The 27,845-nt window shown below is 33.5% G+C and overlaps 1 protein-coding gene across 2 annotated transcripts; it reads right to left on the reverse strand.

Moving 5' to 3' along the window:
- Positions 1-27,845, reverse strand: LOC148283727 (uncharacterized). Of its 2 annotated transcripts, XM_088243371.1 has the most exons (7): positions 27,683-27,845; positions 23,319-23,510; positions 22,610-23,141; positions 22,385-22,533; positions 22,115-22,207; positions 20,884-21,283; positions 18,296-20,792 (listed from the first exon to the last, which is right to left on the reverse strand). In XM_088243371.1, the coding sequence occupies exons 1-7, from the start codon at positions 27,821-27,823 to the stop codon at positions 20,644-20,646; spliced, it is 1,656 nt and encodes a 551-aa protein (XP_088099497.1). In that variant the 5' UTR covers positions 27,824-27,845; the 3' UTR covers positions 18,296-20,643. The 2 variants fall into 2 exon arrangements, with proteins under 2 accessions (XP_088099496.1, XP_088099497.1); XM_088243370.1 differs by lacking the exons at positions 18,296-20,792; positions 20,884-21,283 and adding an exon at positions 1-2,419.

Below are 27,845 nucleotides of genomic sequence, written 5' to 3' on the forward strand. Positions count from 1 at the left end.
TTTTTACTTCGATGTTCTTCCTTACGCTTCGTTTCGTCAATTCTTCTCATCTATAAAAATCACAGCACTGAGACGCCGTCGCGTCATTTCTTTCAATTTACAAATAAGAGGTATGAATGTACGTGTAAATATATCATATAAGATCAAAAGTTACAAGAAAACACTTAGGATAAAACACCAATACGAAATTACAACCTACTTTAATTAATTTTGTAGTATAAAGATTATTTATATCGATTTTGAAATTGCCAAAACATTTTGAATTTTGATAAGCATCTAAACTAGTAAGAATTTTGAGACACCAATAATATGCAATACATGTATTAACAGACACCAAATATATTCTAATAGTAGGCAATCTTCGAACTAACACTACGGCTATCAATACTCAACTCCTTGTATTCAATTGATTTAGCTAAATTTTCTTCTATCACCCGTTAATATTGCGTTTATGTCACTAATCCAAAGTCATATTGCAATAGGCGTCAGGTAAAGGTAACCCATTTCCATTCCTACTCCCCTACTCCCCGGTACTCTATCGGGGACCGTCTTCCGACTTCCGACTTCCGACTATTATTCCCTCGCGGAAAACTACCGTACTCCATCGACTCTCGAATACAATAATTCGTTAATTAGCTATATTTTCGTTATCATCTATTTTCGTGTAAATCTCCAACTAATGAGTAAAATATATCATTTTATGTTTACGCTATTGTAACAACCGACGGTGAGAAGATAAGGCAACCTAAAATCGATTTATGTATCTTTGTTTGTAAATATCGAACGAATTCTTAGTTTGACACATATCTATGGCTCTAAGTTAAAGGTATAGTAAAAAATATTTGACCATAATATGATACGAATAAATATCGACAAAACGCCCATCCTGCTATAACCTAGATAAAACCCATCTAAAAATTACCTTTCCTTAAGTCGCAATATTTAAGACTATATTTTAAATATTTATTTCACGCGTCATTCGGAGCATTTCGTCGCCAGTAAAATTATTTCGCGTTCGTATAAAAAAAAAATTACGAGTGAGCAAGTTTTGTTTTCAATAATTCAATTGACATGTAAATTTAAGTAAATTCATTTATCCGGAGTGCGACCATCAGCGAGGGTTGTGGATGTGCGTGGTCAGGTGTTTGGAGAGGTAGTCTGCGCGGGCGAAGCACTTGCCGCAGGCCTCGCAGTGGTAGGGCCGCTCTCCCGTGTGGATGCGCAGGTGACGCGTGAGGTCACTCTTGCCTCCGAAGGCGCGCCCGCAGAACAGGCACACGAAGGGCCGCTCGCCGGTGTGCTTGCGCACGTGCAGCTTGAGGTTCTCCTTGGAGCGCACGCACTTGCCACAGAAAGGGCAGGCGAAGCGCCTCTCGCGCTGCCGGTCGGCCGGGTCGGCGCGCAGGTAGCCCAGCAGAGAGGCCTCGGGCGGGGCGCCCGGCGCCCCCCTCCCCGGGAAGTCCCCGCGGTCGCTGTCGCTCCTCAGGCCGCTGCTGCCGGCGCTCGCGTCCCCCACGGAGCTGTCCGCCATGGAGCTGACGTTGGCAAACGACGTCTCGGATTTTTTGACCGCCCTCTCCGGAACGGGTGACTCGGCCCCGATCGTTTCGACGTCGCCCTTCTCGCAGTCGCTCTCCGCCGCCGCGGCATCCGAAGCGGCCGTCGGCGCCGCGGAGTCGACAGTGTCGTCCTGGTCGATTCCGTCGACATCTCCCGATTGAGAATGTCTGCGAAAATCCGTGTCCGAGTCTTCGGGGTCGGTAACGGACGGCTCTCGGCGGTATCTGGACACGGAAAGGTCCATCTCTCCCGACCTGCCCAGGAGCGCGTCGTTGGTGCTGGACACGTGATCGTTGGAGTCTCGAGATCGGGCTTCTCCCCCTTTGCCGTGGAGGCGCTCCAGCGCGTGGTTCAGTCTGTGTTTCTTGAAAGACTTGAGATAGCGGAACTGCATCCCGCAAACGTCGCACGTGAAGAGCTTGTCGGCCGGGAGCCTCGCTCGATGGTTCTGCTCGCGGTGCTTAACGTAGGCAGAGCGGTAGCGGTAGCTCTGTCCGCACTGCTCGCAGACGAAGGGTTTCTCGTCCGGACCGGGGGGGTGCTGCAAGGCGGCGTGGCGCTCCAGGAGCCAAGCTGACGGGAAGGACGCGAAGCACGCCGGGCAGCGATGGGAAGCGTCCTCCATGTAGGGGGGTCGCGGCGGGGGCAGGGGGGGCAGGAGGTGATGCAGGGCGCGGCGCTGCAGCAGGGCCAGCAGGGCCCCGGGCCAGCCCAGGGCGGCGCCCCCGAGGGCGCCTCCTCCCAGGACGGGGCCCCCTAATACGGGTGCCCCCAGGGGGGAGCCGGCCAAGGAAGGTCCCAGGGGAATGCCCAAAGGGGTGTCGCTGCGACTGGAACCGGGTGAACTTTCTACTGTCAACTAAAAAAAAATAAGTCTATTACAATGTTATCTTTAAATAAATAAATCATCGATAAATACGATAGAAAAAATCCAATGGAAATACAGAAATGTAGTTCATCGACATTTATTATCTTCTGAATCTTCAAGCTCCTATTTATTTACACATTTTATCATATTAACGTTTTTTGTTAAAATTTATTCATTATTTCGTTATTTTATAATGAAAAAAGGATAGACAACTGGGCATACAAATAAATTACATATAAGATACATAATGTTTTAAAACCAATTTAAAACATGAGCGGATGAAAACTTTATGTCGCAAACTTAAAAAAAAGGTACTTTTTTACATAAATGAGAAGTTTATATATAGCCCTATCACATCAACAAGTAGAAGATAACCAATTTTTAGAGCGATTTTGTTTTATTCATAAAATACCTTCATCCATTCATGTCTTCAATAATTGCTCACAGCATGCGATGTGTTATTACCAATACATGCGAATAGAGAGATTATATCCCAGTAGCTCAATCACAAATGACTATCGACGTGGTAATAAGCGACGCGATAACAATCTCTCACCGTGGTTGTTTATTGTATTTGCGATCAAAATCTAACATCCGTGATTATAATATTTTTTAATATTGTCACACTTCAACCTGATGCTTGGCAACACCTACATTAAATGTCAAAATATTGTGCGTTTTCGTTTCGCGACGCATAATCCTGAATTTTGAATTTCACCGGTGTAACATAAATAATTTAGTTCTATACAGTTTTATTTGTTTGTTCACAATTTATCATGCTATCTATTGCATTTAGCCGGCGGTTGGCCAGCCAAATGTCAAGAAAAACAGTCGCCATAGTAATTGCGTGTAATTTAATTTTCACTTTTTTGTATTAGGTACTCCTTACTACTTTGCTAATGCAATATATTTTATAATTTTTTAGTAGTAAACGCTGATTTTTCGGCAATGAACTGTATTTATTTACGCAGAAAACAAAAAACAAACCCACACGAGCGTAGATGAATACGTGGACAATTAATCAATATGATATAAATAATTATTAAAAAATTGAAAAAAATAGGAATAAAAGGAAAAACTATAAAATGGTTTGAAGAGTACCTTGGCGATAGATACCAAATAACGAAGGTGAATGATGAAATTTCCGAGCCCCTCAAAATTTCATTGGGAGTACCACAAGGATCGGTTCTCGGACCGGTTTTGTTTATTATATACATAAATGATATTGTCGAAACATTAAAATATTCAAAAATAAGACTCTTTGCAGACGATGCCTTAATATATATATCGGGAGAAAATTATAAAACAATTATGGACAGACTAAATCATGATCTTAATAGTGTATCACTGTGGCTAAAAATTAATAAATTAAAATTAAATGTTAACAAAACTAAATATATGAATATAGGAAACAAAAGAATAGAAATTACACCATCAATTGTAATAGAAAATGAAAAACTTAATGAAGTCACTGAAATTAAATATTTAGGTGTAATGTTGGATTCAAAACTTACATTTCACCAAAACGCTAAGATGGTAATAAATAAGATTGCAAAAAAAATATCAATTTTGGGAAGGATCAGAAGATTTATTGATAAGGACTCCTGCAAAACTATTAACAAAGCAATTATTGAACCACACGTTAACTACTGTAGTAGCATTTTATTTTTATCAAACAAAGAAAACATAGATAAACTAACTGTATTACAAAATAAAGCCTTTAGAATCATTTTGAAAAAAAACAGATATACGAGGGTAAAGTCGATGGTAAATGAAATGAAATTATTAACATATAAAAAAAGAATATTTTACAATACAATGATATTTGTTCATAAAATTATAAACTCTAATAAAAAAACAGAATTTTGGAAAAAAATTGATCGGAACCAGCATGAACACGATCACAATACTAGAGAAAAGAACAAAATTAGACTTCCATTTAGGAAAAAGGCAAAGTCACAAAATTCAATTTTATTTAAAGCAATTAAAAAGTATTACGAAATGGAAAAAAATATTTATGAAGAAAAAAACATATCAAAATTTTAAATAATGGTCAAGACATATGTGATAAACAATTTATAAATTAAATATATTTTCAATGTTATTATTAGAACACACATAACCATATGTATGATATGTGTGCCCTACTTTAAGATTTAAATAAAAAAAATAAAAAATATCTATCCTTTATACCTTTTCTGAAATTTTGAAACCTGAGTGTGAAACATTAAACAAATGACGTTAGTAGATGTATTTTAGGTACTGGCCGTAAGTACTGATTGTAATTGAAATTTTCCGTTAGCTTTGGTAAGATTAAAAATAGTTTCAATGTTATTTTCTCATTAAGTCTTGACAAAGGAATATCCATGTTTTGAAACCGGTCGGCATAGGGTCAAAGCACCAATGAATGACCGTTTAAGGTTCAGCTTGTAGTGAAATCCACATTAAAGGTATACATTTTATTATTTAAGCGTACAAAATAAAAGAAAACAACAAAAACCACATTAATTCTACTAAGTATTTTGACTCTATTATTGAAATACGAGTATTACAATTATAATTAATATTACTCTAAAAAAATAGCAGAATCACCAGTGAATGACCACTACTACCCCAGTAAGAATAATACTCAGATTTAGTTACATCATAACATTATAAAACACCCTAACACATTAGAATATGGATATATTCAAAGAATTGCATAAGAAATAGCATCAAATAAAACACTTACCACACCTTTCCTTACAAAAACACTATCAATCTCAGAACAATAACGGGAAGACGCACTATTACCTTTTGACAACTCACAGTTCAAAACTGATAGATTTGTTTCTTACCAAAAGGTGTGTCCGCCTACTGCTTTTGTCATAGTTTCTAGTGTTAAAAGTTTTTTGACTGGACACATATAGCAATTCTTATGATATTGTGTTTTATTAACCCACGGTCATTTACTGGGGGGTGGTCGTTTACTGGTGCTTTGACGCTATTAAGTTTACACGAGTAAACCAAAATTAAATTATTAATATTTTATATTATCTTGAAACGTTCTTTTCGTTTTCCTCTTCCGATAATTTGTCTTATCTTAATGTGTACTACTATGTCAAAAAAGTACCATGTAAAAAAAGTAAACGTAAGTAGAGATTACACACGCGTTAACTATGACCGCGGTAACTTAAGCATGTTCATTATTTTGATAGCTCAAATGCTTAGTATGTTTTTAAGCACGTCGATAATTATTTGTGATTTTGCCGCAGGAAACTACGTAATTCAATTATGCTAGTGGAGATATTCATCGGAACTGTTTTTATTTATTTAACTTTTTGTACATAATGTTATTTGTACATTGGCGGGCTTATTGCCGATCGGCAATTTCTTCCAACCAACCAATGAAATAAAACTTTTATTTTTTTAATTCAAGTTACAGAGCATATTCAATAGAAAATAAAGATTAAAAAGCTAAAGATATATAAAAATAGAAATAAACGCATTTGTTCAAAAATTGCCTTAAATCAAAAATATTACTCAATGGGAAAAAGGAAAAAAGAGGAAAAAGGAAACGAGGAGATATTAAGGAAGAGAAAGGAGATGTTTCTTCCGACGTGATTTAAACAGAGATAATGTAGTAACATTTTTGATGGTGGATGGGAAATGATTCCACAGTCGAGCCGCATGGACACTATATGAGTTAGAGAAGAAAGAGGAATCGTGGATGGGTATAAAGAGAGTGCTTTGAGAATTAGAACGAAGAGGTAAACCATGCACTGATAAGCGTTGAAACTTTTCACGTTTTTACATTTAAGTGATGGTAAGTTTAGCTCGTAATTTGCTGATGAAGGATTTTTATTGGTTTAAAATATAATAAAACAGATTGAATAGTGGTTTGTATAGCATTTATTTGTCAAAATTGTATTTTTACAGCTATGATATGCATGTTTTTGTTTCGAAGGTGTTTATTAAACAAATGAAATATTTTACTCCAGAAACACAAAAAAATATTTACGATGGTATACATTTCAACTAAACGAGTGCTCACAATAATTATGTTTGCATTTTCAAAATGATATTAATTTGAATCAACAATTTTCTTCGATACTTTAACATGTATAAGATTGATAATATCGGACACATCTGAACTGAAAATATAATTATATGTACAACAAAAACACTTATGTCCAGTAATCGCTAGTTGATATAAATAGTCGACATTATTAGCAATGTTTTTAAAATCATATTAAAATTAATAAAATAGTCAATAATTAAACAATCATTACATTTCGCAAAACCTATCAAACCATTCAAAATTGTGTATGTTCAAACATAAAAATCATAAATTTATCTGATGGTGAATTTAACCCTTTTAGACCAGACAAAGTTATTAGGCAAATTATATATATTTTTTTTAATGTTTTGAGTTTGTTCAAATTTTTGTGGACATGGACTGGATTCAACCCCGTGGGGATCCCACCCACATCAATGAGGATTTCAGTTCTTCAACTTCGCAAGCATCAATAGATGGAATAATTGAAGGAATATATATGTTCAAATATAGGCAGAATAGTAAATGTTACACAGTGTGTAAAATGGCCACTCAAACCAGCCAATGACATGCCATAAGCCCTGTAGATGCCTAAACTTCAATATTTATCTTTCTAAAATGTTCTTCATCTCATTTGTGGTATCTAAATACATTTTTTTCTTGAGAAATTATTTAACTTTAATTTTCACTGAACGCAAATTGATAATTTAATTAAAGGCAAAATTAATTTAATATGTGTTATTAGAGATAAACATATATTTTAATATAATGTTTATCTTAGCCTCCTAGTGTAGTGGTCAGCGCGTGTGCCTAACATGCAAGAGATGTCGGGTTCGATTCCCGACATGGCTGATATTAAGTATTAGTATAAAAATGTGTTTTTGCACTAGAATATTTCATAGTCGCTGGACTGGTACCTGAAACTAAAGACTAATCATCTTACCTTCATTTAACAGAAATGATCAAGATACACTGCGATTGATATACCAATGTAGTGCCCTATGCACCATTAGGCGTGGAAAGGGAATGACGATGATATGTATTTAACCAAATTGAAATATATTTCAAGCTTGCTTATTATGACAGGAATTCGCTCCGAAACAAACGAACCAGCCAGTAGCTGTCAAACTAACTTTTCGGTGTTATGTCAACTACCAACATGAGCACAGAGGCTAACTTAGAATTACCAGTAATTAATAAATATACGCGAAGCTTTTTTATTTCGGTAGGTAGGTACGTGAGTAAATAAATCTTAAATTTCGAGTATATCTGAATTTACAGCCGGGCTGAAAGGGTTAAATATGTATTCGGCATTTTAGTGATTTTGTAAAGCTAGGGTTTCCTAGGACAGCGGTGCCCGCATCTTAACGGCCGTAGTGAACGGTGATGCGGTGGACAGCCGTCGTAACGTCGACTGGAGAGTGGTTTCCTAGGGAAACGGTGTTAAATGGTGTTGATAAAACCGTTTTCCTAGGAAACTACGCTCTAGTCACCGTTACGATGGCTGTCCACCGCATCACCGTTCACTACGGCCGTTAAAATACAGGCACCGCTGTCCTAGGAAACCCTAGCTTAACGGATGGAAGTTTCAAAAATTAAATTAGGTAATGTTTCTAAAATACTCAAGAAGATGTCTCTCATTAAATAAAAAATATACGTAATCGAAAAATTCTGCACATAAAATCTTGAACAAACTTAAGTAAAAAATTATATTAATGATTTGTGCACCTTTAATTATGAACAATCCTAAATTAAATAAATAATTATTGTAACTAGAGGAACATAATAAAACGCCATCTGGCGTTGAACTTACATCAATATTATCAGTGATCCAATTAAAAAAGGGTATTTACAAATGAGACTTAAAAAGAAACAACCATTTTAATCTCGTCATTTATCAAATAAGACGCCATCTTTAAAAATGCAAATTAAAATGAAAAAGTAATCTGACACCATTTTTTTCTCAAGTAAGCGGCAAAGCAAATCAGCAGTATTAATTATTTATAATGTTCATAACTATTAATGGAAAGACATAGAAATAATTGTAAGCCAATTGGTACATTTCTGTCAACAGTGAGCTTATACAAAATTAAGATACAGAAAATCATTAAGCTGAAAAAATAGTAATATAAATTAAGAACAGATTTTTCTATTAAAATTATTTTTCGATGAGAACATTTTTGAGAACAGAATTAAGAAGTTCACACATTTACAGGGTTTAAATATCACCACTATCAATAAGAGATTTAGCACGTTTAGAATTTTCAAACGCATGCAGGATAATCATTGTGTTTTTTTTTAAACCACTGTAAATTTAAAACAGAAAAAAAATGTTTGAATGTAATTTTATAGATAAAAAAAAAAAAAATTATTTGGCGTGGTGATCTTTTTTTTTCAAATTCCGATTTACATTATTGAAAGAAAAAAATAGTTCAAATTGCGTGCCAAAACCCTATATAAATTTAAACGGTTTTTTTATTTCTGGGTTTTATCGAAAATCAATTAAGTATGAGGGGGTTGGAAGAGAAATAGACCATCACTGTTTCACGGTATAATGCGCTTGGGCATAGTAAATAGACGCGTTATTTCCACACTAGCTACATCTCATGTTTAGAAAAAATGCCTAACTCGGAACAATTGGAAATAAAAAGACGGCAAATCAACCAACATGCAAACATTTATGTGAGAAAGATATGTAAGTACTTAAATAAAATAAAAAATAACATTAAAACGAAAAATAAAACCGGATTTCTTTTCAACAAACTTTTCTTGGTTTTTACTGTTTAATTTAACGTTACCGTAGCTACGCCACTGGCTGTCGGTGTTATTATTTATGTGCTCTGAAATTGAAATAATGTCATAAAGTACATGGTATGGTATATTTATTTAGCCCTTTACTGCCCAATTTTTCTAACTCTAATTAAAAACGTTTGTTTGTGCAAGTTTTTAAATACAAACAGAAAGAAAAATCATTTTTAAAAATTAAGATTTATTTTCATAGTTTAGGTATGTAGACAATACATCGGGCATAAAACGTTCTAAAATACAAGAATACAAGGAAAATATTAAATTATTTTACAAATTATTCAACAATTATAACTTTAAATCTTTAAAACAATTAAAAGAAATCACCATGTGAATATTAGTTAAATTACACTTTTGACGGAACATGTGAGACTGTCTTTTATTTAAAATTTTATAGAACATTTTTCTAGTCGTCGAGTGATAAAAATGTTCGAAGTCACTTTTATGCTCCGATTATCGGTATGTAGCAGATCGTCTATATTGGGCAGTGTAGGGTTAATAAAATGGAATGCATTTACGAATAAATGAAACGGTATATCTGTGTGAGCAATTCATATATTTTTTCAACACACACGACGGCATTTTTCCGTGTAGCGTCACGTCCGATCACGACGACAGTATGTTCGGGAATGGCGACAAAGAACACCTAGGAATCAAGATGATAAAAGTGTATTTAATTATCATTGGTGAAATGTAATTATGTAAACAATTCAGAGCATAGCCGTATTCCTAAACCTCTAAATGCAATTCTCAAAAGTGTTCTGTCCATCGTAGTTGCAATACCTATTTTCTCGAAAATCGCAGAAGTCTGATTTCCAAACAGCATTTTAAGGTACTGTTTAAATTAAGTTTGACAGTAGTATTCCTCGATTTCTTTTAGTCCATATATTATAACACATTAAAGAAATACAGGCACCTCAAAGTCAACTAGGCTTAAGAGCAAATACAGGTGAACAAAGTCTGGTGAATGGCATTCAAACATTTTAAACAAATATTTTTATTCGGAAAATTAATACGAGTAACAAACCAATGAAATAAATGTAATTTTCCTATTTATCTACCTGTTTTTGAGATATATGTATATTATATATCCTAATTACATTATATTTTATTTAACAGCAGAATCATTTATAAATATCAATCGATGTTACATTATTTAGGTGAATCTGTATTTGCCCCATTTCATTATACTCGGTCGATTATTTGTAATATTTATTGGACCTTATTACTTATTAACCTGATATAAAGTTATGCCTAAGCATATTGGCAAAATAAGTATAGGAATATCATTCTTATTGAACAAACTGTTATAAGGATTATATTTCCATCCATATTCAATCAATAGTGGCATAGGCCTAGGCGTAACTTTATACCAAGTTTATGAGTAAGACCCCACTGTTACAGTTTTTTCTTTCTTCATGTTTTTTTTGTATTAAAAGTTAAATCAAAAGTTTCAAAACATAAAATTGCAGGTGTAAGAAAATATATATAAGTACTAGAAAATGCTGTTTTTTTTATAAGTGCTGTTTCAAAACATTTTTGTTAAAATTCATCATAATAAAAAACAATTTAAAATTTATATTTGGAGAATGAACTTTGTGGTTTTTTATTACTTAATTAAAATTAAAGTAAAAATATTTTATTTTAACCACTTATTATCTGTACGCTCGTATCTTATTTGTTGAAAATAAGTGCAAATGATCGAATTTTAACCCCCTCACCCTTCACTCCATACCACTACAAACACAAAATAACACTAGATATAGAGACTTGATCTAGACCCTCCATACGAATTAGATTTAGGTTATATTAATTTCTTTATTATACTTTGATAAGAAGCACGTGGTAGCTCTGAAACCGGTGGGTTATCGAATCGAAAATAAGTGTTTTAAAACAAAGTGCTTTTATTTTGATTTTCATTAAATAACAAAACGTTTTTCAATTTTTTAAATACATAGTAATTGAAATCTGGCAAAAGGAAGAGTAAATAATAATAATACCCTAACCAAAGACAATCATCGACAATAAACAGTTAACACAAGAAATAATATCTAATATACAACAATAAAATAATATCTATGAAAGATACAAAATATTTTTAAATCAAAATTCATGAAAATATGTTTTGTACAAATTTGAAAAACTGTCATTATTTATATCATGCAATCATTATTATAAATATTTTATTTAATGATAAATTAATATCAGATTATAGAATCAAAAGCAACAATCGCAAACACCGAAATGATATTAGATACGTGTCAGATAATCAACAATTTGTATTCTTTTGGGTTATCTAAAATATTTTTTGTTTCATAGATTAATGCATTTGATTCCATGTAAACGTGTAAATTGGTCGCAGTAGAATGCAATCCCAGTGAAGAGAATAAACGAAAGATTTCGAGATAATTCGGGTCGAAATTAATTGAATGTTAAATATCTACTTCAATATATAATAATTCATTAATCTCGCAAGGTACCATTTATATTGCTTAAGTGTACATTGTAGAAGTGTAAAAGAAATTAAAAGCTTAATGAAAAAACCGGCCATCCCAAAAATTTCGATTTTAAATTAATTTTGAAAATCACTTTTTATGCCACTTTGTCCGCGCCTCGCTTCGATTTTCGACATGGTTGACATGAAATATTTTTTTAACAAGATGTTTTCACATATAATATTTCATTTTGTCTGGTTATTTGGGTTCTTACAATTTACACAAGTATTTCAATTTAGGGGGCATTTTGTCCGAGTTGTAAAAACTCACTGTTAGAAAAGAGGAATCAAGTTGGGGTAGACTGGGGTTCGAACCTCGGACCTCTGATCCTTGAGTACGCGACACTAGCGGGACCACCGATGATGATGTACCTATTTCAGTGCCCTATGTACTATTAAGTGCAGGACAGAGTATGATGATATAGACTTTAATTTACCTGTAAAATATGTAAATAGTCACTAAAATATTCAATTCGATTCTTACAAAATTAATAATCAAAAGTTTTCATACTGCGAAAGAAACAAATATTTTAATATGTACTACATATAAAATACATTATTTACGCTTTATTAAAAATAAATTTAAATAGCTTACAATCGATTGCAATCAAGGGGGATTCGAAAAGGAAATACGGAAGTCTAGGCATTTACAAGGCTCCCTAGGGAAGGAAATCCATCTTGTCTACAAACATTTTGACACACTCAAAACATTGTCTATCAAATAACTTTGTTCATGCTACATAATTGATATATTTTTATATACAGGTATTGAATAAAATAACCCATCAAAGTTATTCATTGTTTGTATATTAGTATGGTCGGCGTGCTTTTGCATTAAGCTATTTAATTTAAGCTAATAAAATCAATTCTTCAAATTAAGATGATATTATTTAACTACAGTAATTATTGATTTTTTACTCTCCTAATTCCAATAAAAAAAACAAAACTCCATTGCATTCGAAATATGAATACGTTGTTTTTAAAATAATTAGACAAACCATGTTTGCAAATACAAGGATACTTAGAACTATTTTATAAGGTGCAAGTTTTGCATAAAAAAGAAAGAAAACTTGATGTTTTGAATCAAGGAAAGATCATGTTTGATTCCAATTTACATTCAAATGATCAATTGAGTTTTGAATCCTTAGATTTATAATGATATGGATAAAAATTGTGTTACGTATTAAAATAAAACAAATCTAAATGATTTGATGCGTACTAACACCGGCATGAAAACAAAAAAAAGTATTCTTTATTATATTTTGAACGTTTTTTTTCAATTGAGTTTTTTATTCGAGTGAAAACATGTTTTTGCAAATAAATTGATGATAAATAAATTACTTTGGAAAAACTACAAACATAATCATTCATCATTTTAATTTTTACTTATTTGAGTTGTTCGTTCATGTTTGTATTTTCAATTCCATAAAAATACATGCTCCGAGTATTTACTTTTAAGATGGCTAAATAATTTTCGTATTTTTTTCAAAACTAATTCTTATTAAATTAACGGAAATGGATTACTTCTTTGGGACGTAAATATGGGAGTCTAGAAATTTTTAAGGCTTATATTACCTGCTATTGGCTAGTTTCAGTGACCACCTTACACACTGTGTAACATGTACCGTTATTTTTGTATATTTTTATACTAGTAAATCTTTTTATTTAACTTTTGAAAGATGAATGAGAAGTAATTTTTCATTTAAAGTTATTTGATCATGCCGGTGCGTAACGTGCTAATATTTTACGTCAGTAAAATGCCATATCATATCTCATAATTTTACAATTTACAACATTATCCGCCTTATGTTTTGAATGGTGATTAAATTTCGCTACTTAATAAATACTTAACCGTGTTTCGCAGCCTTCGAGTAAGTCTTTTAAGGCAAGAGGCACTCTAATTTACATTATGTGGTCGCAAATATCTTTAGAACGTTGCACTTAAGTTATTCTGGGAATATCTTCAGAAGTTTGCACTAAAGGTATCCTAAGAATATCTTCAGAACGCACTAAGGTATCCTAAGAGTATCTTCTGAACGCACTACAGGTATCTAAGAGTATCTTTAGAACATTGAACTAAAGGTATCCCCTAGAAATATCTTTAAAACGTTGCACTAAAGTTATCCTGGAATTATACAAACTTGCTTGTGCTACGCAGAACTGGGCATAATTAGAAACGCTCGAATCTAATATACATTTCACTAATTTTACCTCCAATATACAATATGCTGTTTTGTTTTACTTTTGAAAATTTGACATTTTACTTAAACATTCGATTTCTTTAAGATTTTCAAAGAATTTCCTATCATTTAAATGCCACGAGTAAATAAAAATGTTGTTTTTTTTATCAGATTTTTTTTAATCTGATTTTTCTACCAACCCTTTTAAGCTGTTTCATTATTTTCTTTCTGTAATCATTTACAGACAAAATTTCCTGTAAACTTGTGTCTTTTTAGATCAGAGTGCGCAAATTCTAGTATCATAACCATTATACCAATTTGCATGTCCTCATCGAGTTGACTCACACGACTTACCAAAAGTATGCTGGAATAATAGATACTTTGAATCGTGATAAAACGAGTATAAAATCTAATTGTAAACAAAATTTTTGTAGCATCAATTTATTAAATTAAATTAAAATTTTACGTTACGCTTAAATTGTCAATAGAAGAAATTTAAACGAATGTATCACTCCCTTTTTATGTTTGACCCTCGACTTATTTCGTGACTAAAATATACAAAATAGAAGAATTTATTAATAGCATATGTTTGCAATTGGTCGATTACAGAATTACTTATATCAAGCACGCATTATCCGATCTCTCTATTATAATAATTTATTGGAATTAATAAGTTTTCAACACGATAGTAGAAAAATATACATGAAAACAGTTTTGGTTGGATCGACAAAGATACTATTCCTAAAAATTGAAGTTCCATCAAAACTTTCTATGAAGAAGCTTTATTTTTTATACAAAACTAATTTTCTACTTTGTAATCCTATATCGAGAAGTGATTTTACTAGACAGCTTAGTCGAATGCTTAAGTTCAAATAATATGTAAAACGTTTTCCTAAAATTAATCAAACGATTTTGAATGAACGATTAGTAATTAAGTACATGCCCAGGACTGCTAGTGATATATACGTATAAAGTTACTTGGCAAAACTGCTGCAGTTTACGCAGGAATCAAGGTAGGGGAATTGGCGGTGGTAGCACTAGTAATGGTGCCGAAGTGTGAACAAATGTTAAGATTTGAATAACTGCACTTAAGGGATATTATAGATTCACTGTCGGAAATAATACATCGAGTAAATCCCTATATACATCTATCTATATACAAGTTACAATACATATAAATATATCTATTTCATTCACTAATCATAAATAGTATCTCTGAAAGGTAGGAAACAAAATAGCATTTTTAAATCGTGTGTAATCTATTTATAAAACTATCTGTTATAAAAACTCGTACAAATCTTGATAATTTGTTAATTTATATTAATGTACTTTTATTTATTAAGTTATTGCTATGTTTTCTTGTAAATATTTAATATCTTTGTATCTTAAAATAAGGAGAGGAACATTAATAAAGGTGTCAGTATCAGTATTGCTCTAGAGTCGGTTGGTAACAAGTCACTTCGGAAACTTAAAGAAAGAAAAGAGTGCAGCCCTTCAAATAGCAACATTGTGTTGTGCTGATGAGTCCATAGTGACCGATTACGTTATTATGCCGTTTATTTCTGTGGTAGCGGTTCTGCATGCGCACAACTCCAAAAACCAAGCTCTACCCAGAAAGTGCATTTTTAATTAGTGTTCTACAAACTCGACAACTTCTACTATGTGCGTATACAGAAGTGTCGACCTTATAAAGGGCTGTTAGTAGTCAAAATGTAAACAGATCTAATATTGGTCCAGACTTAATTTTACTGGATTTCAATATTTCACGCGTAACAATTGTTTACAGAAATTAAAACATAATAATATTAGCATGCACATACGGTATTTTAAAAAGTTTGATTTACAAAATCTCCTTAATTTAAAATGTCATTTAAAACAACCTTGTAAAAACGTGAGGTTACGGGTCTAATGAGAAAAGTGATATGAAAAAATGGAATGTTGGTGAACTTGGAGTGGAAAATGCGATATTTTGTAGGTTCAGATACAATAAGCCAAATATATAATGAAAAAAATATTTATTCACCTTTATGACTGATATTTGCCTAAATGTTCACACTACTAATATACACACTCGCGATACTATGTATCCATAATGTAAGGTAATAATCATATTTTGGATAACAAACATTATTTAAACATCACACTTTTGTAAAATCTCCATGGTCAAAATGCTACTTGAAACGATTAGTATTCGCTTATAATTATTTTGACAAACCAATTAATTATTCTAAATATTCACTCACATTTTACTCACGCTCCTTTTTCATTGAAACAATAATAAACAACGCTTTATTTTGTAGACGTTATTGCCATGGCATTCGAAGAGATCAGCTATAAGAGATCTTATAAAAAATACTTTAACACTATGATTCTACTCGTAGCTTCAATCAAAATACTTTTCTCAAAACTTTATCCCTTAGGAAAAAAAATATTATGAGGATTTAGTACACTAATAGTGCGTATAATTTCTCGAGTAAATCTACATTTTTTACTCAATAAAAATATCACAGATTTTTTTACTCTTTCTTTTTGTAATAAACCAAATAGACTCGAATCAAATTAAGCTCAATGAACAAATCTTTAGGCTTAGAAATATTTATAAAAATTTAAAAAATAGCTTACAAAATCATATGAAATAAATCTAGCTAAAATCAACTAGATGAATTATTCCCAAAGAATGCTTTTTCCGATTAATCCAATATCTTCCAATCATTTTTTAATGTTGGTTTAAAAAAAACTCTTAATCTTTACATTCCAAAGTACAAATACGTTGTTTTACAACAATTATGGCCTAAATTAAAAATTGAAATATTTTTGGATGCAAATTTTAAACAAAATAGGTTTTTTTTTTAAATATTTCTAAAAGTGTAATCATATAATTATAATCTACGTTATAGTTTATTTTTGTCAAAGTTGTTGAATTGATTGTCATGGAGATTTTACGAAAGCGATTATTTACGAACAGGTAAAAGCCTTTTCAAGGTATGTATGATTGCAAACGCACTTCAGTATAATATTCCGAAATGATAGAATTACAAAAATTAAGGGTAATTTCGTTTAAATTTAATACTTCTACCCTACGATATTCAGCCAAAAGTGACAAATTATTATTATCAAGAATCATTTCTAAAATATTAACTCTCTCGTGTACCTAATTTTGTATTTTAACATTATTATTGATAAGAAATTTTGCTACTCACGATTTAACACCACAATATGTACAATATTTTTCGACAATAATATCTAGACCTCAGAACAACGAGGTAATAGAAACACTTTTTTTTACTTTTTGCGAGATAAATGCCGATAGAACATGGTTATTCTGAGGTCACGTTCAGGCAGTCATCCAAAGGGAGTTTTTTTTCACTTAAAAGCCTTTTAAGCGAAGAAAATCAACTCAAAACATTTTAATAAACATACTAATAACACATTAAACTAGTAATACAAATTATATTTCGTAAAGAAGTCAGTGATTCTTTAAATTTAGATCTATTTCATACATTTTTACTTTCGTAGACTCACACAGATAAAACAATAATCATATCATTAAATTGAAGTTTATTTTAAATGCCACGAAAACAAAACTGAAATCACCGTATATAATCAAAAAATCATCCCATAAAATCTTTTGTATCGATTGCTTTTTTAAAAAAGTTTATTTCAAATATTTTTTTAGTATTTTTGTTTGAAAATAAAGATCGAATTGCGATTTTATTTCCGTGACTAAAAAATTCACTGGGCTTTTTAGGTTTAATATTTTTTTTTTTTAAAACCAAGAGAAAATAGAAAAGGGAGTTTAGCAGAACTTACGTGAGGTTAATGATGACAGTATGAGTTTTTTTTAAGCCATATATTCTCACAGTGGCAATAATTACTACATTTTACAAGATGAATAAAATCAAAACGTAATTAAAAAAATTCGAAATCTATAAACATTTGCAAAACCGCCTTTAAGGTGGGATTATTTGTACATTACATTTTATGTATCCAGAGAATCCAAAAGCATCTTTATTCTAAAATATGGAGAAGAGTTGCACCTAAATATGCACTTTATTTATTGAAAATGGTTTATTATCCAAAGTGTTATTTTTAAAAATACATATCAAATCAGTCGTTAATAATATTTACGTGAACTTAATCACTAAACCTCGCGTGAATTCTGCTTAGTTGAAAATATAAACTAACAATTCTCTTCAAAGTGACTGCAATTTTTAAATTTACTCTACGTTAAATTATTGATAATAATTAGTTATATAAATCAACGGGTGGAAAAATTAAATACGTAAATATTTGTAGTTTTCAACAACTAGTAATAGTATATAGAACGCAGGTAATATTTAAATTTAAATGAATTTTTGTCAACAATAAAACAGTTGCCTTTTAGACTAGACTGCTTTTGCCCGTCTCATGATATGAGATCTTGCAACGTACTTATCAATATATCACACTTTTTGGGGGTATTCCATACCTACCCGCAATCTTACTTCAATCAAAAGCACCATTTATTTAATCAAGAAGGAAAAATACCCAACGCCAAAATTTAACATAGAAGCTAGTGAAAAAATAAAGCTTAAATAGTCGAAACAAAATTAATATGCAGATCGTATATTTTTAAGGGTATAAGATAATTTAATCTTTATGGATTGCAGTGTTAAATATTTGTTATAGTGTATGGTTTGAGATCATCAAAGTAGTCCATGGAGCTGGGGTAATAAAAGTCCTGGAATGGCAACCCAGAACAGACAGAAGAAAGGCCTCAGGCAAGGTGGTATCATGACAAAAGACATGTTGCAAGAAGTGGTTCGATGCGGTTCGTCCAGGATAAGGAGTTGTGAAGAACTAGGAAGGAGGCCTATGTGCATTATTGGACATGAGAGGACTGATTATGATTATGATTTATAAATGAAATTTTTATAAAAATGAAAGTGTCCGGGCAAACTGGAGAGTACAGTTATGAGTGTGAAAAAGAACCAGAAACCTGGATAAGTGTTTACGGCTCGATGGGTTCTCTCAGGAAAAATCCTCAAAAGAGAAATCGGGAGACATGTTCGCCTCACAGTGTAGTAGCTGGCTCGTTCGCCTAGCGTGCTTGAGGTCCCGGGTTTGATTTATGGCAAGGTCGACACGATAAATTGTTTTGAAAAGTGATTCACTGCATTATATTCATGTAACAGATGATCAAAATTTGCAGCATTTGGTGTATCTGTGCAGCTCCCTATGAACCATTGAGTGCACATAGGGAAAGTGAGATGATATTTTTTAAGGAACGATCTTTAGTGGATTATTTGTATTCATTGCTACGAGTATGTTAAATATTTTTTTGGATTCATTATTTAAAAACAATATTATTCTGAATTAAATCTTATAAACGTTATGATTGTTATGAATAACTTAATAGGTACATATGTCCATGTTTGTACCTTCATTATAAACTTATGGTGTATTCACTGGGCACTGCCATTGGCTCAGCGGTTACATACATTATGTCGTTCAGTCCAACATTTCAGATATTTTTTATTTCATTTCTAAGTATACTTTATTTTGACTTGAGGTCACCAGGTCGACACCGGGAATCGACCTGGTGACCTCAAGTTTTGCAATACAATATTTTTATCGTCACTCACTTAAGTAGTTTAATTGTATATTATTTAATAATCCCACCAACGGAAATAATTTATTGGAAAGAATATTTTTTTTGAATGCAAAGAAAAATTTAAATCTGTTACCGAGAGTGAGTTTTAAAAATATAACAATTGTACTTGAAAATAAAAAAATATCAAAAAAAATATCGACACTAGCTTTTTAATCCACAAATTAAAATTAATGATAAAATTTCCGGGAATTTCCTTCTTGATTACACCTTAACCAGAATAATAGCAACACAGAATACCAACACTCTCTCTTTATAGTTTAGCTAAACTCAATCCTAACGTAAGAGTACCTACGTGTGAAAACACTCATATCAACTTTAACTTTGTCAGCAATCGATCTAAAAGGATAAAGCGACGGGACTTCTAAAACTAGTATATAAGTAATTAAGATTCGGTGACAGTTATTTATGTTATGCTTTAAATAATAGAACAGGAGATAATATTGTAATCGCTTAAAAATAAACAAAATATTTATAGTACATAATATTTAGAAATGACAAGAGAAGCTTTTTCTGTGTATCTCTAAGAGCATATCATCTTTCCGTTTAAATATATCACAATCAAGATGAAAATTCAAAGAAGTTAAAATATGTATTAAAACGCTTTAATCTCTTTAAAAGATAATGTTGTAACATAACGTCACTATTCCGAATCATAACGGCAACAAGACAGATAACAGAACATGCACACCATACGAGTAACGCACTGGAACTATTCCAGTGGTGAAACTTCTGACCTTTTATGCTAACTTTACGTATTTCATCGAATCGCTGAGAAAATTTAACAACATTTTTTCGTATCCTTAACATGTCTTAATGAATTATTTATCAGTTCGTTTCAGATCACAGTTGTGGCTTGTTTAATGAATCACATTCCTGGTCAACACCCCGTTCCAGATTCCTTCTCCAACCATTCGATCGTCTTTCGACATATAAAGAACATTGAAGAGATCTGGAGATTAAAGGAAATTTCACAGAAATTTCTCGAGTAACTGAGTCAGTAGGGACGCACTGCCGCGGTCCGGGGTGCGACCGGGATACTCCGAGTTCCTAGTGAGGACTCTCCTCCTCAGTGTCCAGAGGACTCGGGGACAGGAACTTCCTGACGTACTTCGGGTAATGCGTCTTCTCGTGCGCCTTTAGGATGGTTGATCGCGAGAAGGTTTTCCCGCACAGGGCACACCTGAATGGCCTTTCCCCTAGAAAAGGAATGAAAATAAAGTGAGCTTCGGCGATTGAAAATGAACAATATTTAAATGTAAGAATTCGAAGTGCCATTGAAGAACGTACCCGTGTGCACTCGACAGTGGTCTTTCATGTGGTGCCGGAGCTTAAACGCCTTCCCGCAGAACTCGCACTTGAAGGGACGGTCGCCCGTGTGCACGGGGAGGTGCGCGATGAGAGAGGAGACGTCGGGGAAGCTCTTGCCGCAGAACTTGCACAGCACCACGTTTCCGGGCTCGCCCAGCTCGGCGTCCAGGGGCTGGTCGTCGGGCGGCGGCAGGTAAGGCTCGCCCAGCGTCAGCGGCGGCAGCGCCCGGCCCAGCACGGCCTCGCGGTACTTGAGCGTCTCCAGCGAGTGCGACAGGATGTGGCGCGTCAGCTTGCTCTGGTGCTGGAACCCGGCCCCGCAGTACATGCAGGGGAACACCCGCCCGTCCCCCTCCCGCGCGCCCCCGTCAAAAGACTCCTGCAACCACAAAAAAGAACATCAACTTCTTTTCCGCACTCCCGTTGGCGGCAACGGTCGGATCTCGCGATGTGTACTACTCTACGTCTAAGGTATCTCTCGCGGAAATTGGACAGATTGAATGCTTTCGTATAAAACTGAGAAGTTGACGCTCATTTTTGTTTGGCAGAGGGTGCGGGGCGGCGTTCTCGAATTTGGCAAGGATCGGAATATCGGAATATCGGAACGGCCGAGTTGAGGTAGCGCGACTGCGTAGCTCGCGGCGCCCGAGTCAGCCACTCTGTTAACGCGACAACGAGCTTCGGAAACGTTCGATAAATGCAAAAGAAACCAAATATATATGTGTAAATATATATGATAAAAACAACCATGGCCAAAAAAACGAAGGTCAACTTCTTGACAGCAAGGCATAGAAAGGGAACGTATCTTTAGTAGCATAGCACATTGACTTAGCATGCAATTAAAACACATTGAACATAAAACATAAAAGTAATTACTTAAATGATGTAACATACAATATCTCTTTATAATATACTCATTTTCCACAAGCATATTTTTCTACAATTCCTTACTTTAGTTTTTTTGCAAACAAGTTGTGATGATGGGTTTTTTTATATAAGCTTTGTGTATTTGGAAAAGCATGCAATTATTATAAATGACGGGAATACAACAGATGCAATTAAAAAAGATTCTGATGAACTTGCGAAAAAAGTATCTTTTGGTTAAATTCTTAGTGAATGTTTTTTTTACTAAAATTCATGGTAAATTTGGATAAATAAATAAAACAAAATATCGCTAGGTGAAAACAATGCAAGCGTGAAATGTACTCACCGATTCGTGAAGTGGGTGACGATACTCGGAGGAACTCTCGCCACCACTTTTGTCATCGGGTATTCGACTCCAATCTACTTCTTTCTTCAACGACTTGGAAAAAAACATATTTCACAATCTTAAAATAGCTTTAAAACATGTAGAAATTATTCTTAAGTCATCAGCTCTTAAACTCTTTAGAAATGAGAATACCTAAAATGAATCATTGAAATACTCATATTTATAGTTTTCAACCTTACCTACTGCTATATGCAGATCAAATTTACTTACCAGTGGTACTTGTTGAACCGGAGGTAGACCCGATGGTCCCGCTATAGGTTCTCCACCTATACTCCTCACTAACCCGAGTCTTAGCTCCAATGGATTGGATGACATCAATGTTGAATTATTATTATTCGTGTTTATACTCATATTTAATCCTAAAATACAAATAAGAGTATCAGATATTGAATAACAGAATAATAGTTTAATATGGAAAAAATAATATTTCTTTACCTATATTATCACTATGTCCACAGTTAGAATGTATAGAAGAAAGGTCTTCTTCAGGAGAACTGGTCCACATGGGTTCATCGGGTGGTTCTTCCTTCCCACCTGGATCTCTGGCCGGGGGTTCATGATGTGGTTCTTGTTTCATCTCTTGTCTTATTTCGTGTTTTGCTTCATGTCTCACGTCAAGTCCTCCGGGCTCGTGTTCCTGTTCTTGCCTCGTTTCATGCCTAGATTCAAGTCTCGCTTCGTGTCTTCCTTCGTGTCTTGATTCGTGTCTTATTTCCGATCTAGATTCATGTCTATGTTCGTGTCTTGGTTCATATCTATTTTCGTGCCTATGTCTTCTTACGTGCATTAAAGGAGAGGCCCTCGGGGGACTAGATTCTTCTCTCACAAGCCTTTCTGGTACGTGTTGTTCTATCGCCGTTCTCGTGGGAGTCAGATCTTGTGGCTGAAGTAAGTCCGCCTCACCACCACCTACTTCGGTGCTCGCTGCTCCCGAGTTAAGGTTTGTCATCTCGGCCAGGCCTTTTACCTGTAAAGTGAAATAAGGTACTAAATGTAGAATCAATTGAACAAATCTCAGCTGGACATACAAACAAGTTTAGCGAGAGTTTGGTTTTGTAACATTGCATAAATAAAAGCACGAGTCAACTGAAAAATAATTTGAAAGCGCGCGTACGATAGATAGTTACTAAAGTGGTAAAGCTACCTTTAGGCTCTCAGCAGTCTTGAGAAGTGCGGATAGTTGGCAGTACTGCACGTTGACCTCTCCTTTGTACATGAACTCAACGAGGGTCCGCAGCTCCGCGAACTGCACGTCCTTCAGAATGACGATAGGGTGGCGAGACGGATGATCCAGGAATAATGACTGGAAGTACGATGAGCAAGCTGATAGAACCACCTGTAATTAATTTAAATATATTAAAGCATACACGTTCATTTCTGTAGCTGTATATATGTGTTACGTGAAGTTGGCATATTCGTTTAAATAATGTTACTCTGTATAAGCTCTGAAGATTTTTTATCTCACATTTAAAAGTATACAAGAATCTTGCTAGATTGATAGAATAAGTAAGGATACAGTAACAATTCATGGACAATTAAGTGAATACTTTGCCCATTATCTTAATATTTAAAAAAAATCGTTATGTTTTTTTTGCCTAAATATTTTCGTACTTAAACAAAAATTACAACAAATACATATTTTTCTTATCAAAAAATATTTAATCAATCAATCAATCTATCTGAAACTATTTTAGGGTATTTTCAACTATTCGTAAAAAAAACTGTTCGAGAAAACCGGAATCTGGTTGTGTTAGAGCGGGGTTCGAACCTCGGACCTAGAGTCTTAGACCCATCCGTTATACCACATTCCAGTGCTTTCATGAATATTGCACGAATGTTTATCTTGTACGAATTTTTGTCTTTCAAGAATGTTCATCTTGCGTGAGTATATTTCTTACACGAAGATTTTTTTTTCACTATAAACAAAGATCAATAGTAAAAATAATGTAACCTCACTGGGGTTACCCGTGCGAAAGACACCTAACAATATACTTCTTAAAAATATTTTTATGAGTGAGAATAAACAAAGAAGATTAACAAATTACAACTGGAATGGAGAATCCCTTAATAAGGGAATATGGAAGTCTAAGCATTTACAGGGCTTATGACCTGTCATTGGCTGGTTTGAGTGCCCACTTTACACACTGTGTAACATTCATCATTTTGCCTATGTTTGAACATCCATATTTCTTCAATTCTTCCATCACTAAAATCAACAAATGGAAGAATTGAAGAAATCTGGATGTTCAAACATAGGCAAAATGGTGAATGTTACACAGTGTGTAAAGTAGCCACTTAAACCAGCCAATGACAATTCCATTCATGATTTCAGTCAAAAACATAGGTATTATCATTCATAAGCATTTGGAGTGGCACGATCAGGTTTACGAAGTTAGTCGTAAACTTTATAGCAGTTAGCACTCACTTAAAAGATTACATATTTTTTTGCCAATTAATGTTAAGCAAACATTAGTCCAGAGCTTACTTCTTCCACTCCTTGACTACGCGGATGTATGTTATCCAGATGCTAACTCTGAATTGCTTGATAAGTTAGAACGATTGCAGAATATTTGTATTCGTAATATCTTTAATCTTCGCAAATTTGACCACATAACCGAGTATCGTACGCAACTACACTGGCTCAGTATCAGGCATAGAAAAAACATTCACATTCTATCACTTCTTTACAATATTTTAAATAATCCCACTTCGTCTGTTTATCTGAGAGAGCTCATTTAACCTCTTTCACAACACGGACTATCTCTTCGTTCTAGTAACGAGAGAACCCTTTTAATACCCTGTCATCGCTCTTTTTTTTTGCCTCCTCTTTCACAGTAGTAGCCGCTCGATTGTGGAATAATCTACCCACTAATGTTAGAGACGCCCCTTCTTTATTTACATTTAAGTCAAGATTGAAATGTCACTATCTAAATATTTAAATTGTTCCTTTATCCTTTTTCTTTCCTTCCCATCCCCTCTCCTCTCTTCATGGTATAGTGTTTTTTTATATATTTATTTTTATTTTTGTTAATCTTTGCTTTTAATTTTTGTATAAAATTGTAAGATTCAAAATTTCCATGTATTTATAATTTTCTCAAACTGAACGGTTCGGGTAGGTAGGAAGAAATTGCCTTAAGGCAATATGCCCGCCCTTATATGTATATTTATTGTATATGTATATAAAGTGTCAAATAAATAAATGACAGGTCATAAGCCCTGTAAATGCCTAGACTTTCATATTCCCTTATTTAAGGTATTCTCCATCCCTCTTGTAATTTGCTAATCTTAATGACTCCTGAGAGGGTGAAATCCAATATTTTGTCTACGAACATTTGGACAAACTCAAATATTGTAAACAAAGAAGACTTTACATACAGAGATAATTAACTTAATTAGATCTCGGAAATACAAGTTCTTCAGAACAGAGCTCTGGGAAACATTCTTGGACTGAAATGGGATTCCCATGTCAAAGATATCTACCGACAGACAAAAATGCTTACTTTCAAGGTGATGCCACTGCATGATATAACCAAGACTATTTTAAATATCACAAACTTTTCTGCTACTACAATTTTAAAATACACATTTGGTCATGATATTCACAATTACAAAACGTGTTTCTCAGGGAATCTTCATGTGTCTAAGTTTTGCTCAACGAAGTTCGGCAGAAGGTCTCTAGAAAATATTGGCCATTCTGAATTTAATAAACTGCCCAATGGGCTAAAACACGAAAAGTCGAATAGAACATCTAAAAGTATCGCAATAAAAAAAATAAAACTCAAATCTTTTTGATAGTGATAGTTATTGATCTTATTTGTATAGATGGTGTAAAGTATGATATTTTGTATTGTCACAAAAATGTTATCTTGATATGTACGGGCCCAAATGAGTTTTTTTCAAAAACTCCTGGGAGTATAATATGTATTAAATGTTTTATTAATAATAAAAAAAAGAAAATTTTTAGACAGATTTTAACACTACGTATTTAAGTTTATATTTAATTTACAATTTAAGAATAAAAACATAACGTAAACTATCCAGTTGTGGAGCAGTTTATTCAGTAAAGGCTTGTTCAAATGAAACAATCTGTTTTACTTCTATCCAGGTCCACTATCCATTTTTTATAGCCTTTTTGAACATTTTCTCATTTCCAATTGTCTTAATAGACAGTGGAAGTGGGTTACGGACTTTAATTGCATAATACTCAAAATCGCTTTGTCCGAAAGTGGTATTAGTTTGAATGTGTTTAAGATGCCTTTGTGTTGAGGATCTAGTGATTTTATTATAAGTATGTGAGCACGAATAGTTATCGTGCACAAATGTTCATCTTCAACGAATGTTTGGGCTATGTATAGCGTGTGAGCTCGCCAATATATGACAGTAAAAATTTTATTGTCTTTGAATTTCCTAGAGTTTTAACCATCGAAAAAAAAGAAGATTGCAAATAAAATCAACAGACAATGGAAATTTGATGTGTATTATTTTAATAGATTGTTTATAACAGAAAAATACATAGAGAAATATGCATTTTTTTTGTAATAAAAACAGTCTAGTAAATTCAAATAAATAAAAATACGCTTTATATTAACAATATTAATTAAAATGCAAAAATAACATTGAATACTTGAAAAATAAATATTACTGAGTGTTACAAACATAATTTAAAAAACGGATAGCGATTAAAAGTAAAAACTATCTTTAGTTTAATTCTTATAGCGATAAATACATAAACATTATAAAACAGGAGTTATACAAATACAAAAATAATATTGTAACTAGGCGGCTACCTACACGGTTAAATTTCGAAACACCACGCAATTTCTTATCTCGGCTACGCTATGTAAAATGAAAAAAAATATTTAAATTAATAATTTCATCACGTCATGAAGTCGCCCCTGGGTAGCGCCTGCTAACGTCAATCAACAAAAACATCCTCGTTTTAATTACAATATTTCGGCTACGCCATAAATCTCTTTTTTTAAATAATTTCTCACGTCACAAAGTCGCCCCTGGGTAGCGCCTGCTAACGTCAATCAACAAAAACATCCTCGTTTTTATAACAGTATTTTGGCTACGCCATGAATTTCTTATAAAAAATGTCAAAACGTCACAAAGCCACTCTCTGAGTGTCGCTACTGACATCATTTACAAAAACATAATTATTTGTGCTTTTTTCAGGTACGCAACATTTTTTTTAAATACACCTACCTAACCGATAAAATACTATTAGTAATTAAACCAATGTGTGCTTTAAAGTTCCGTATGGCCAAATAATATTATTTATTATTAGAATATTATTGACATGTAGTTCAAGCATTGCTGCATTCACGTTGCTTTACTTCTGAGAGCTCTACTGCTATGTTTTTCTATGGTTATGTTAATGTCATCTGTCATGTATTGGCGAGCTCACAGGCTATACTTACGCCGAATGTTTTTGTTGCGTGGATATATTTCTTGCAAGAAGATTTATCTTCCACAAATATTGGTTTATCTTGCGCGAATATTTACCTTGTGCGCCCTGATGGAAGCGCCCTCGGAACAGGCGAGCGTGACGTCCACCAGGCTCTCGTCCTGCAGTAGTTGACTGAACACCCCCAGGAGGTTGCTCTGATGATTGTTCCACCTCAGGCAGTAATGCTCACTTCCCATGTCTGAGCTAGCTCCCGCCGCT

The sequence above is a fragment of the Micrasema longulum genome, unplaced genomic scaffold (genome assembly GCF_059751315.1).
Source record: "Micrasema longulum isolate JH-2025_06_02 unplaced genomic scaffold, ASM5975131v1 h1tg000208l, whole genome shotgun sequence".
Classification (NCBI taxonomy): domain Eukaryota; kingdom Metazoa; phylum Arthropoda; class Insecta; order Trichoptera; family Brachycentridae; genus Micrasema; species Micrasema longulum.

What these genes read in the sequence shown, in the direction of transcription:
- LOC148283727 (XM_088243370.1), bottom strand. Translation starts at nt 27,823, where the DNA reads ATGGGAAGTGAGCATTACTGCCTGAGGTGGAACAATCATCAGAGCAAC. An exon ending in AGACTGCTGAGAGCCTAAAG is followed by an intron (nt 23,142 to 23,318) that starts GTAGCTTTACCA and finishes TTCACTTTACAG; the next exon opens with GTAAAAGGCCTGGCCGAGAT. An exon ending in TGGACATAGTGATAATATAG is followed by an intron (nt 22,534 to 22,609) that starts GTAAAGAAATAT and finishes TTTGTATTTTAG; the next exon opens with GATTAAATATGAGTATAAAC.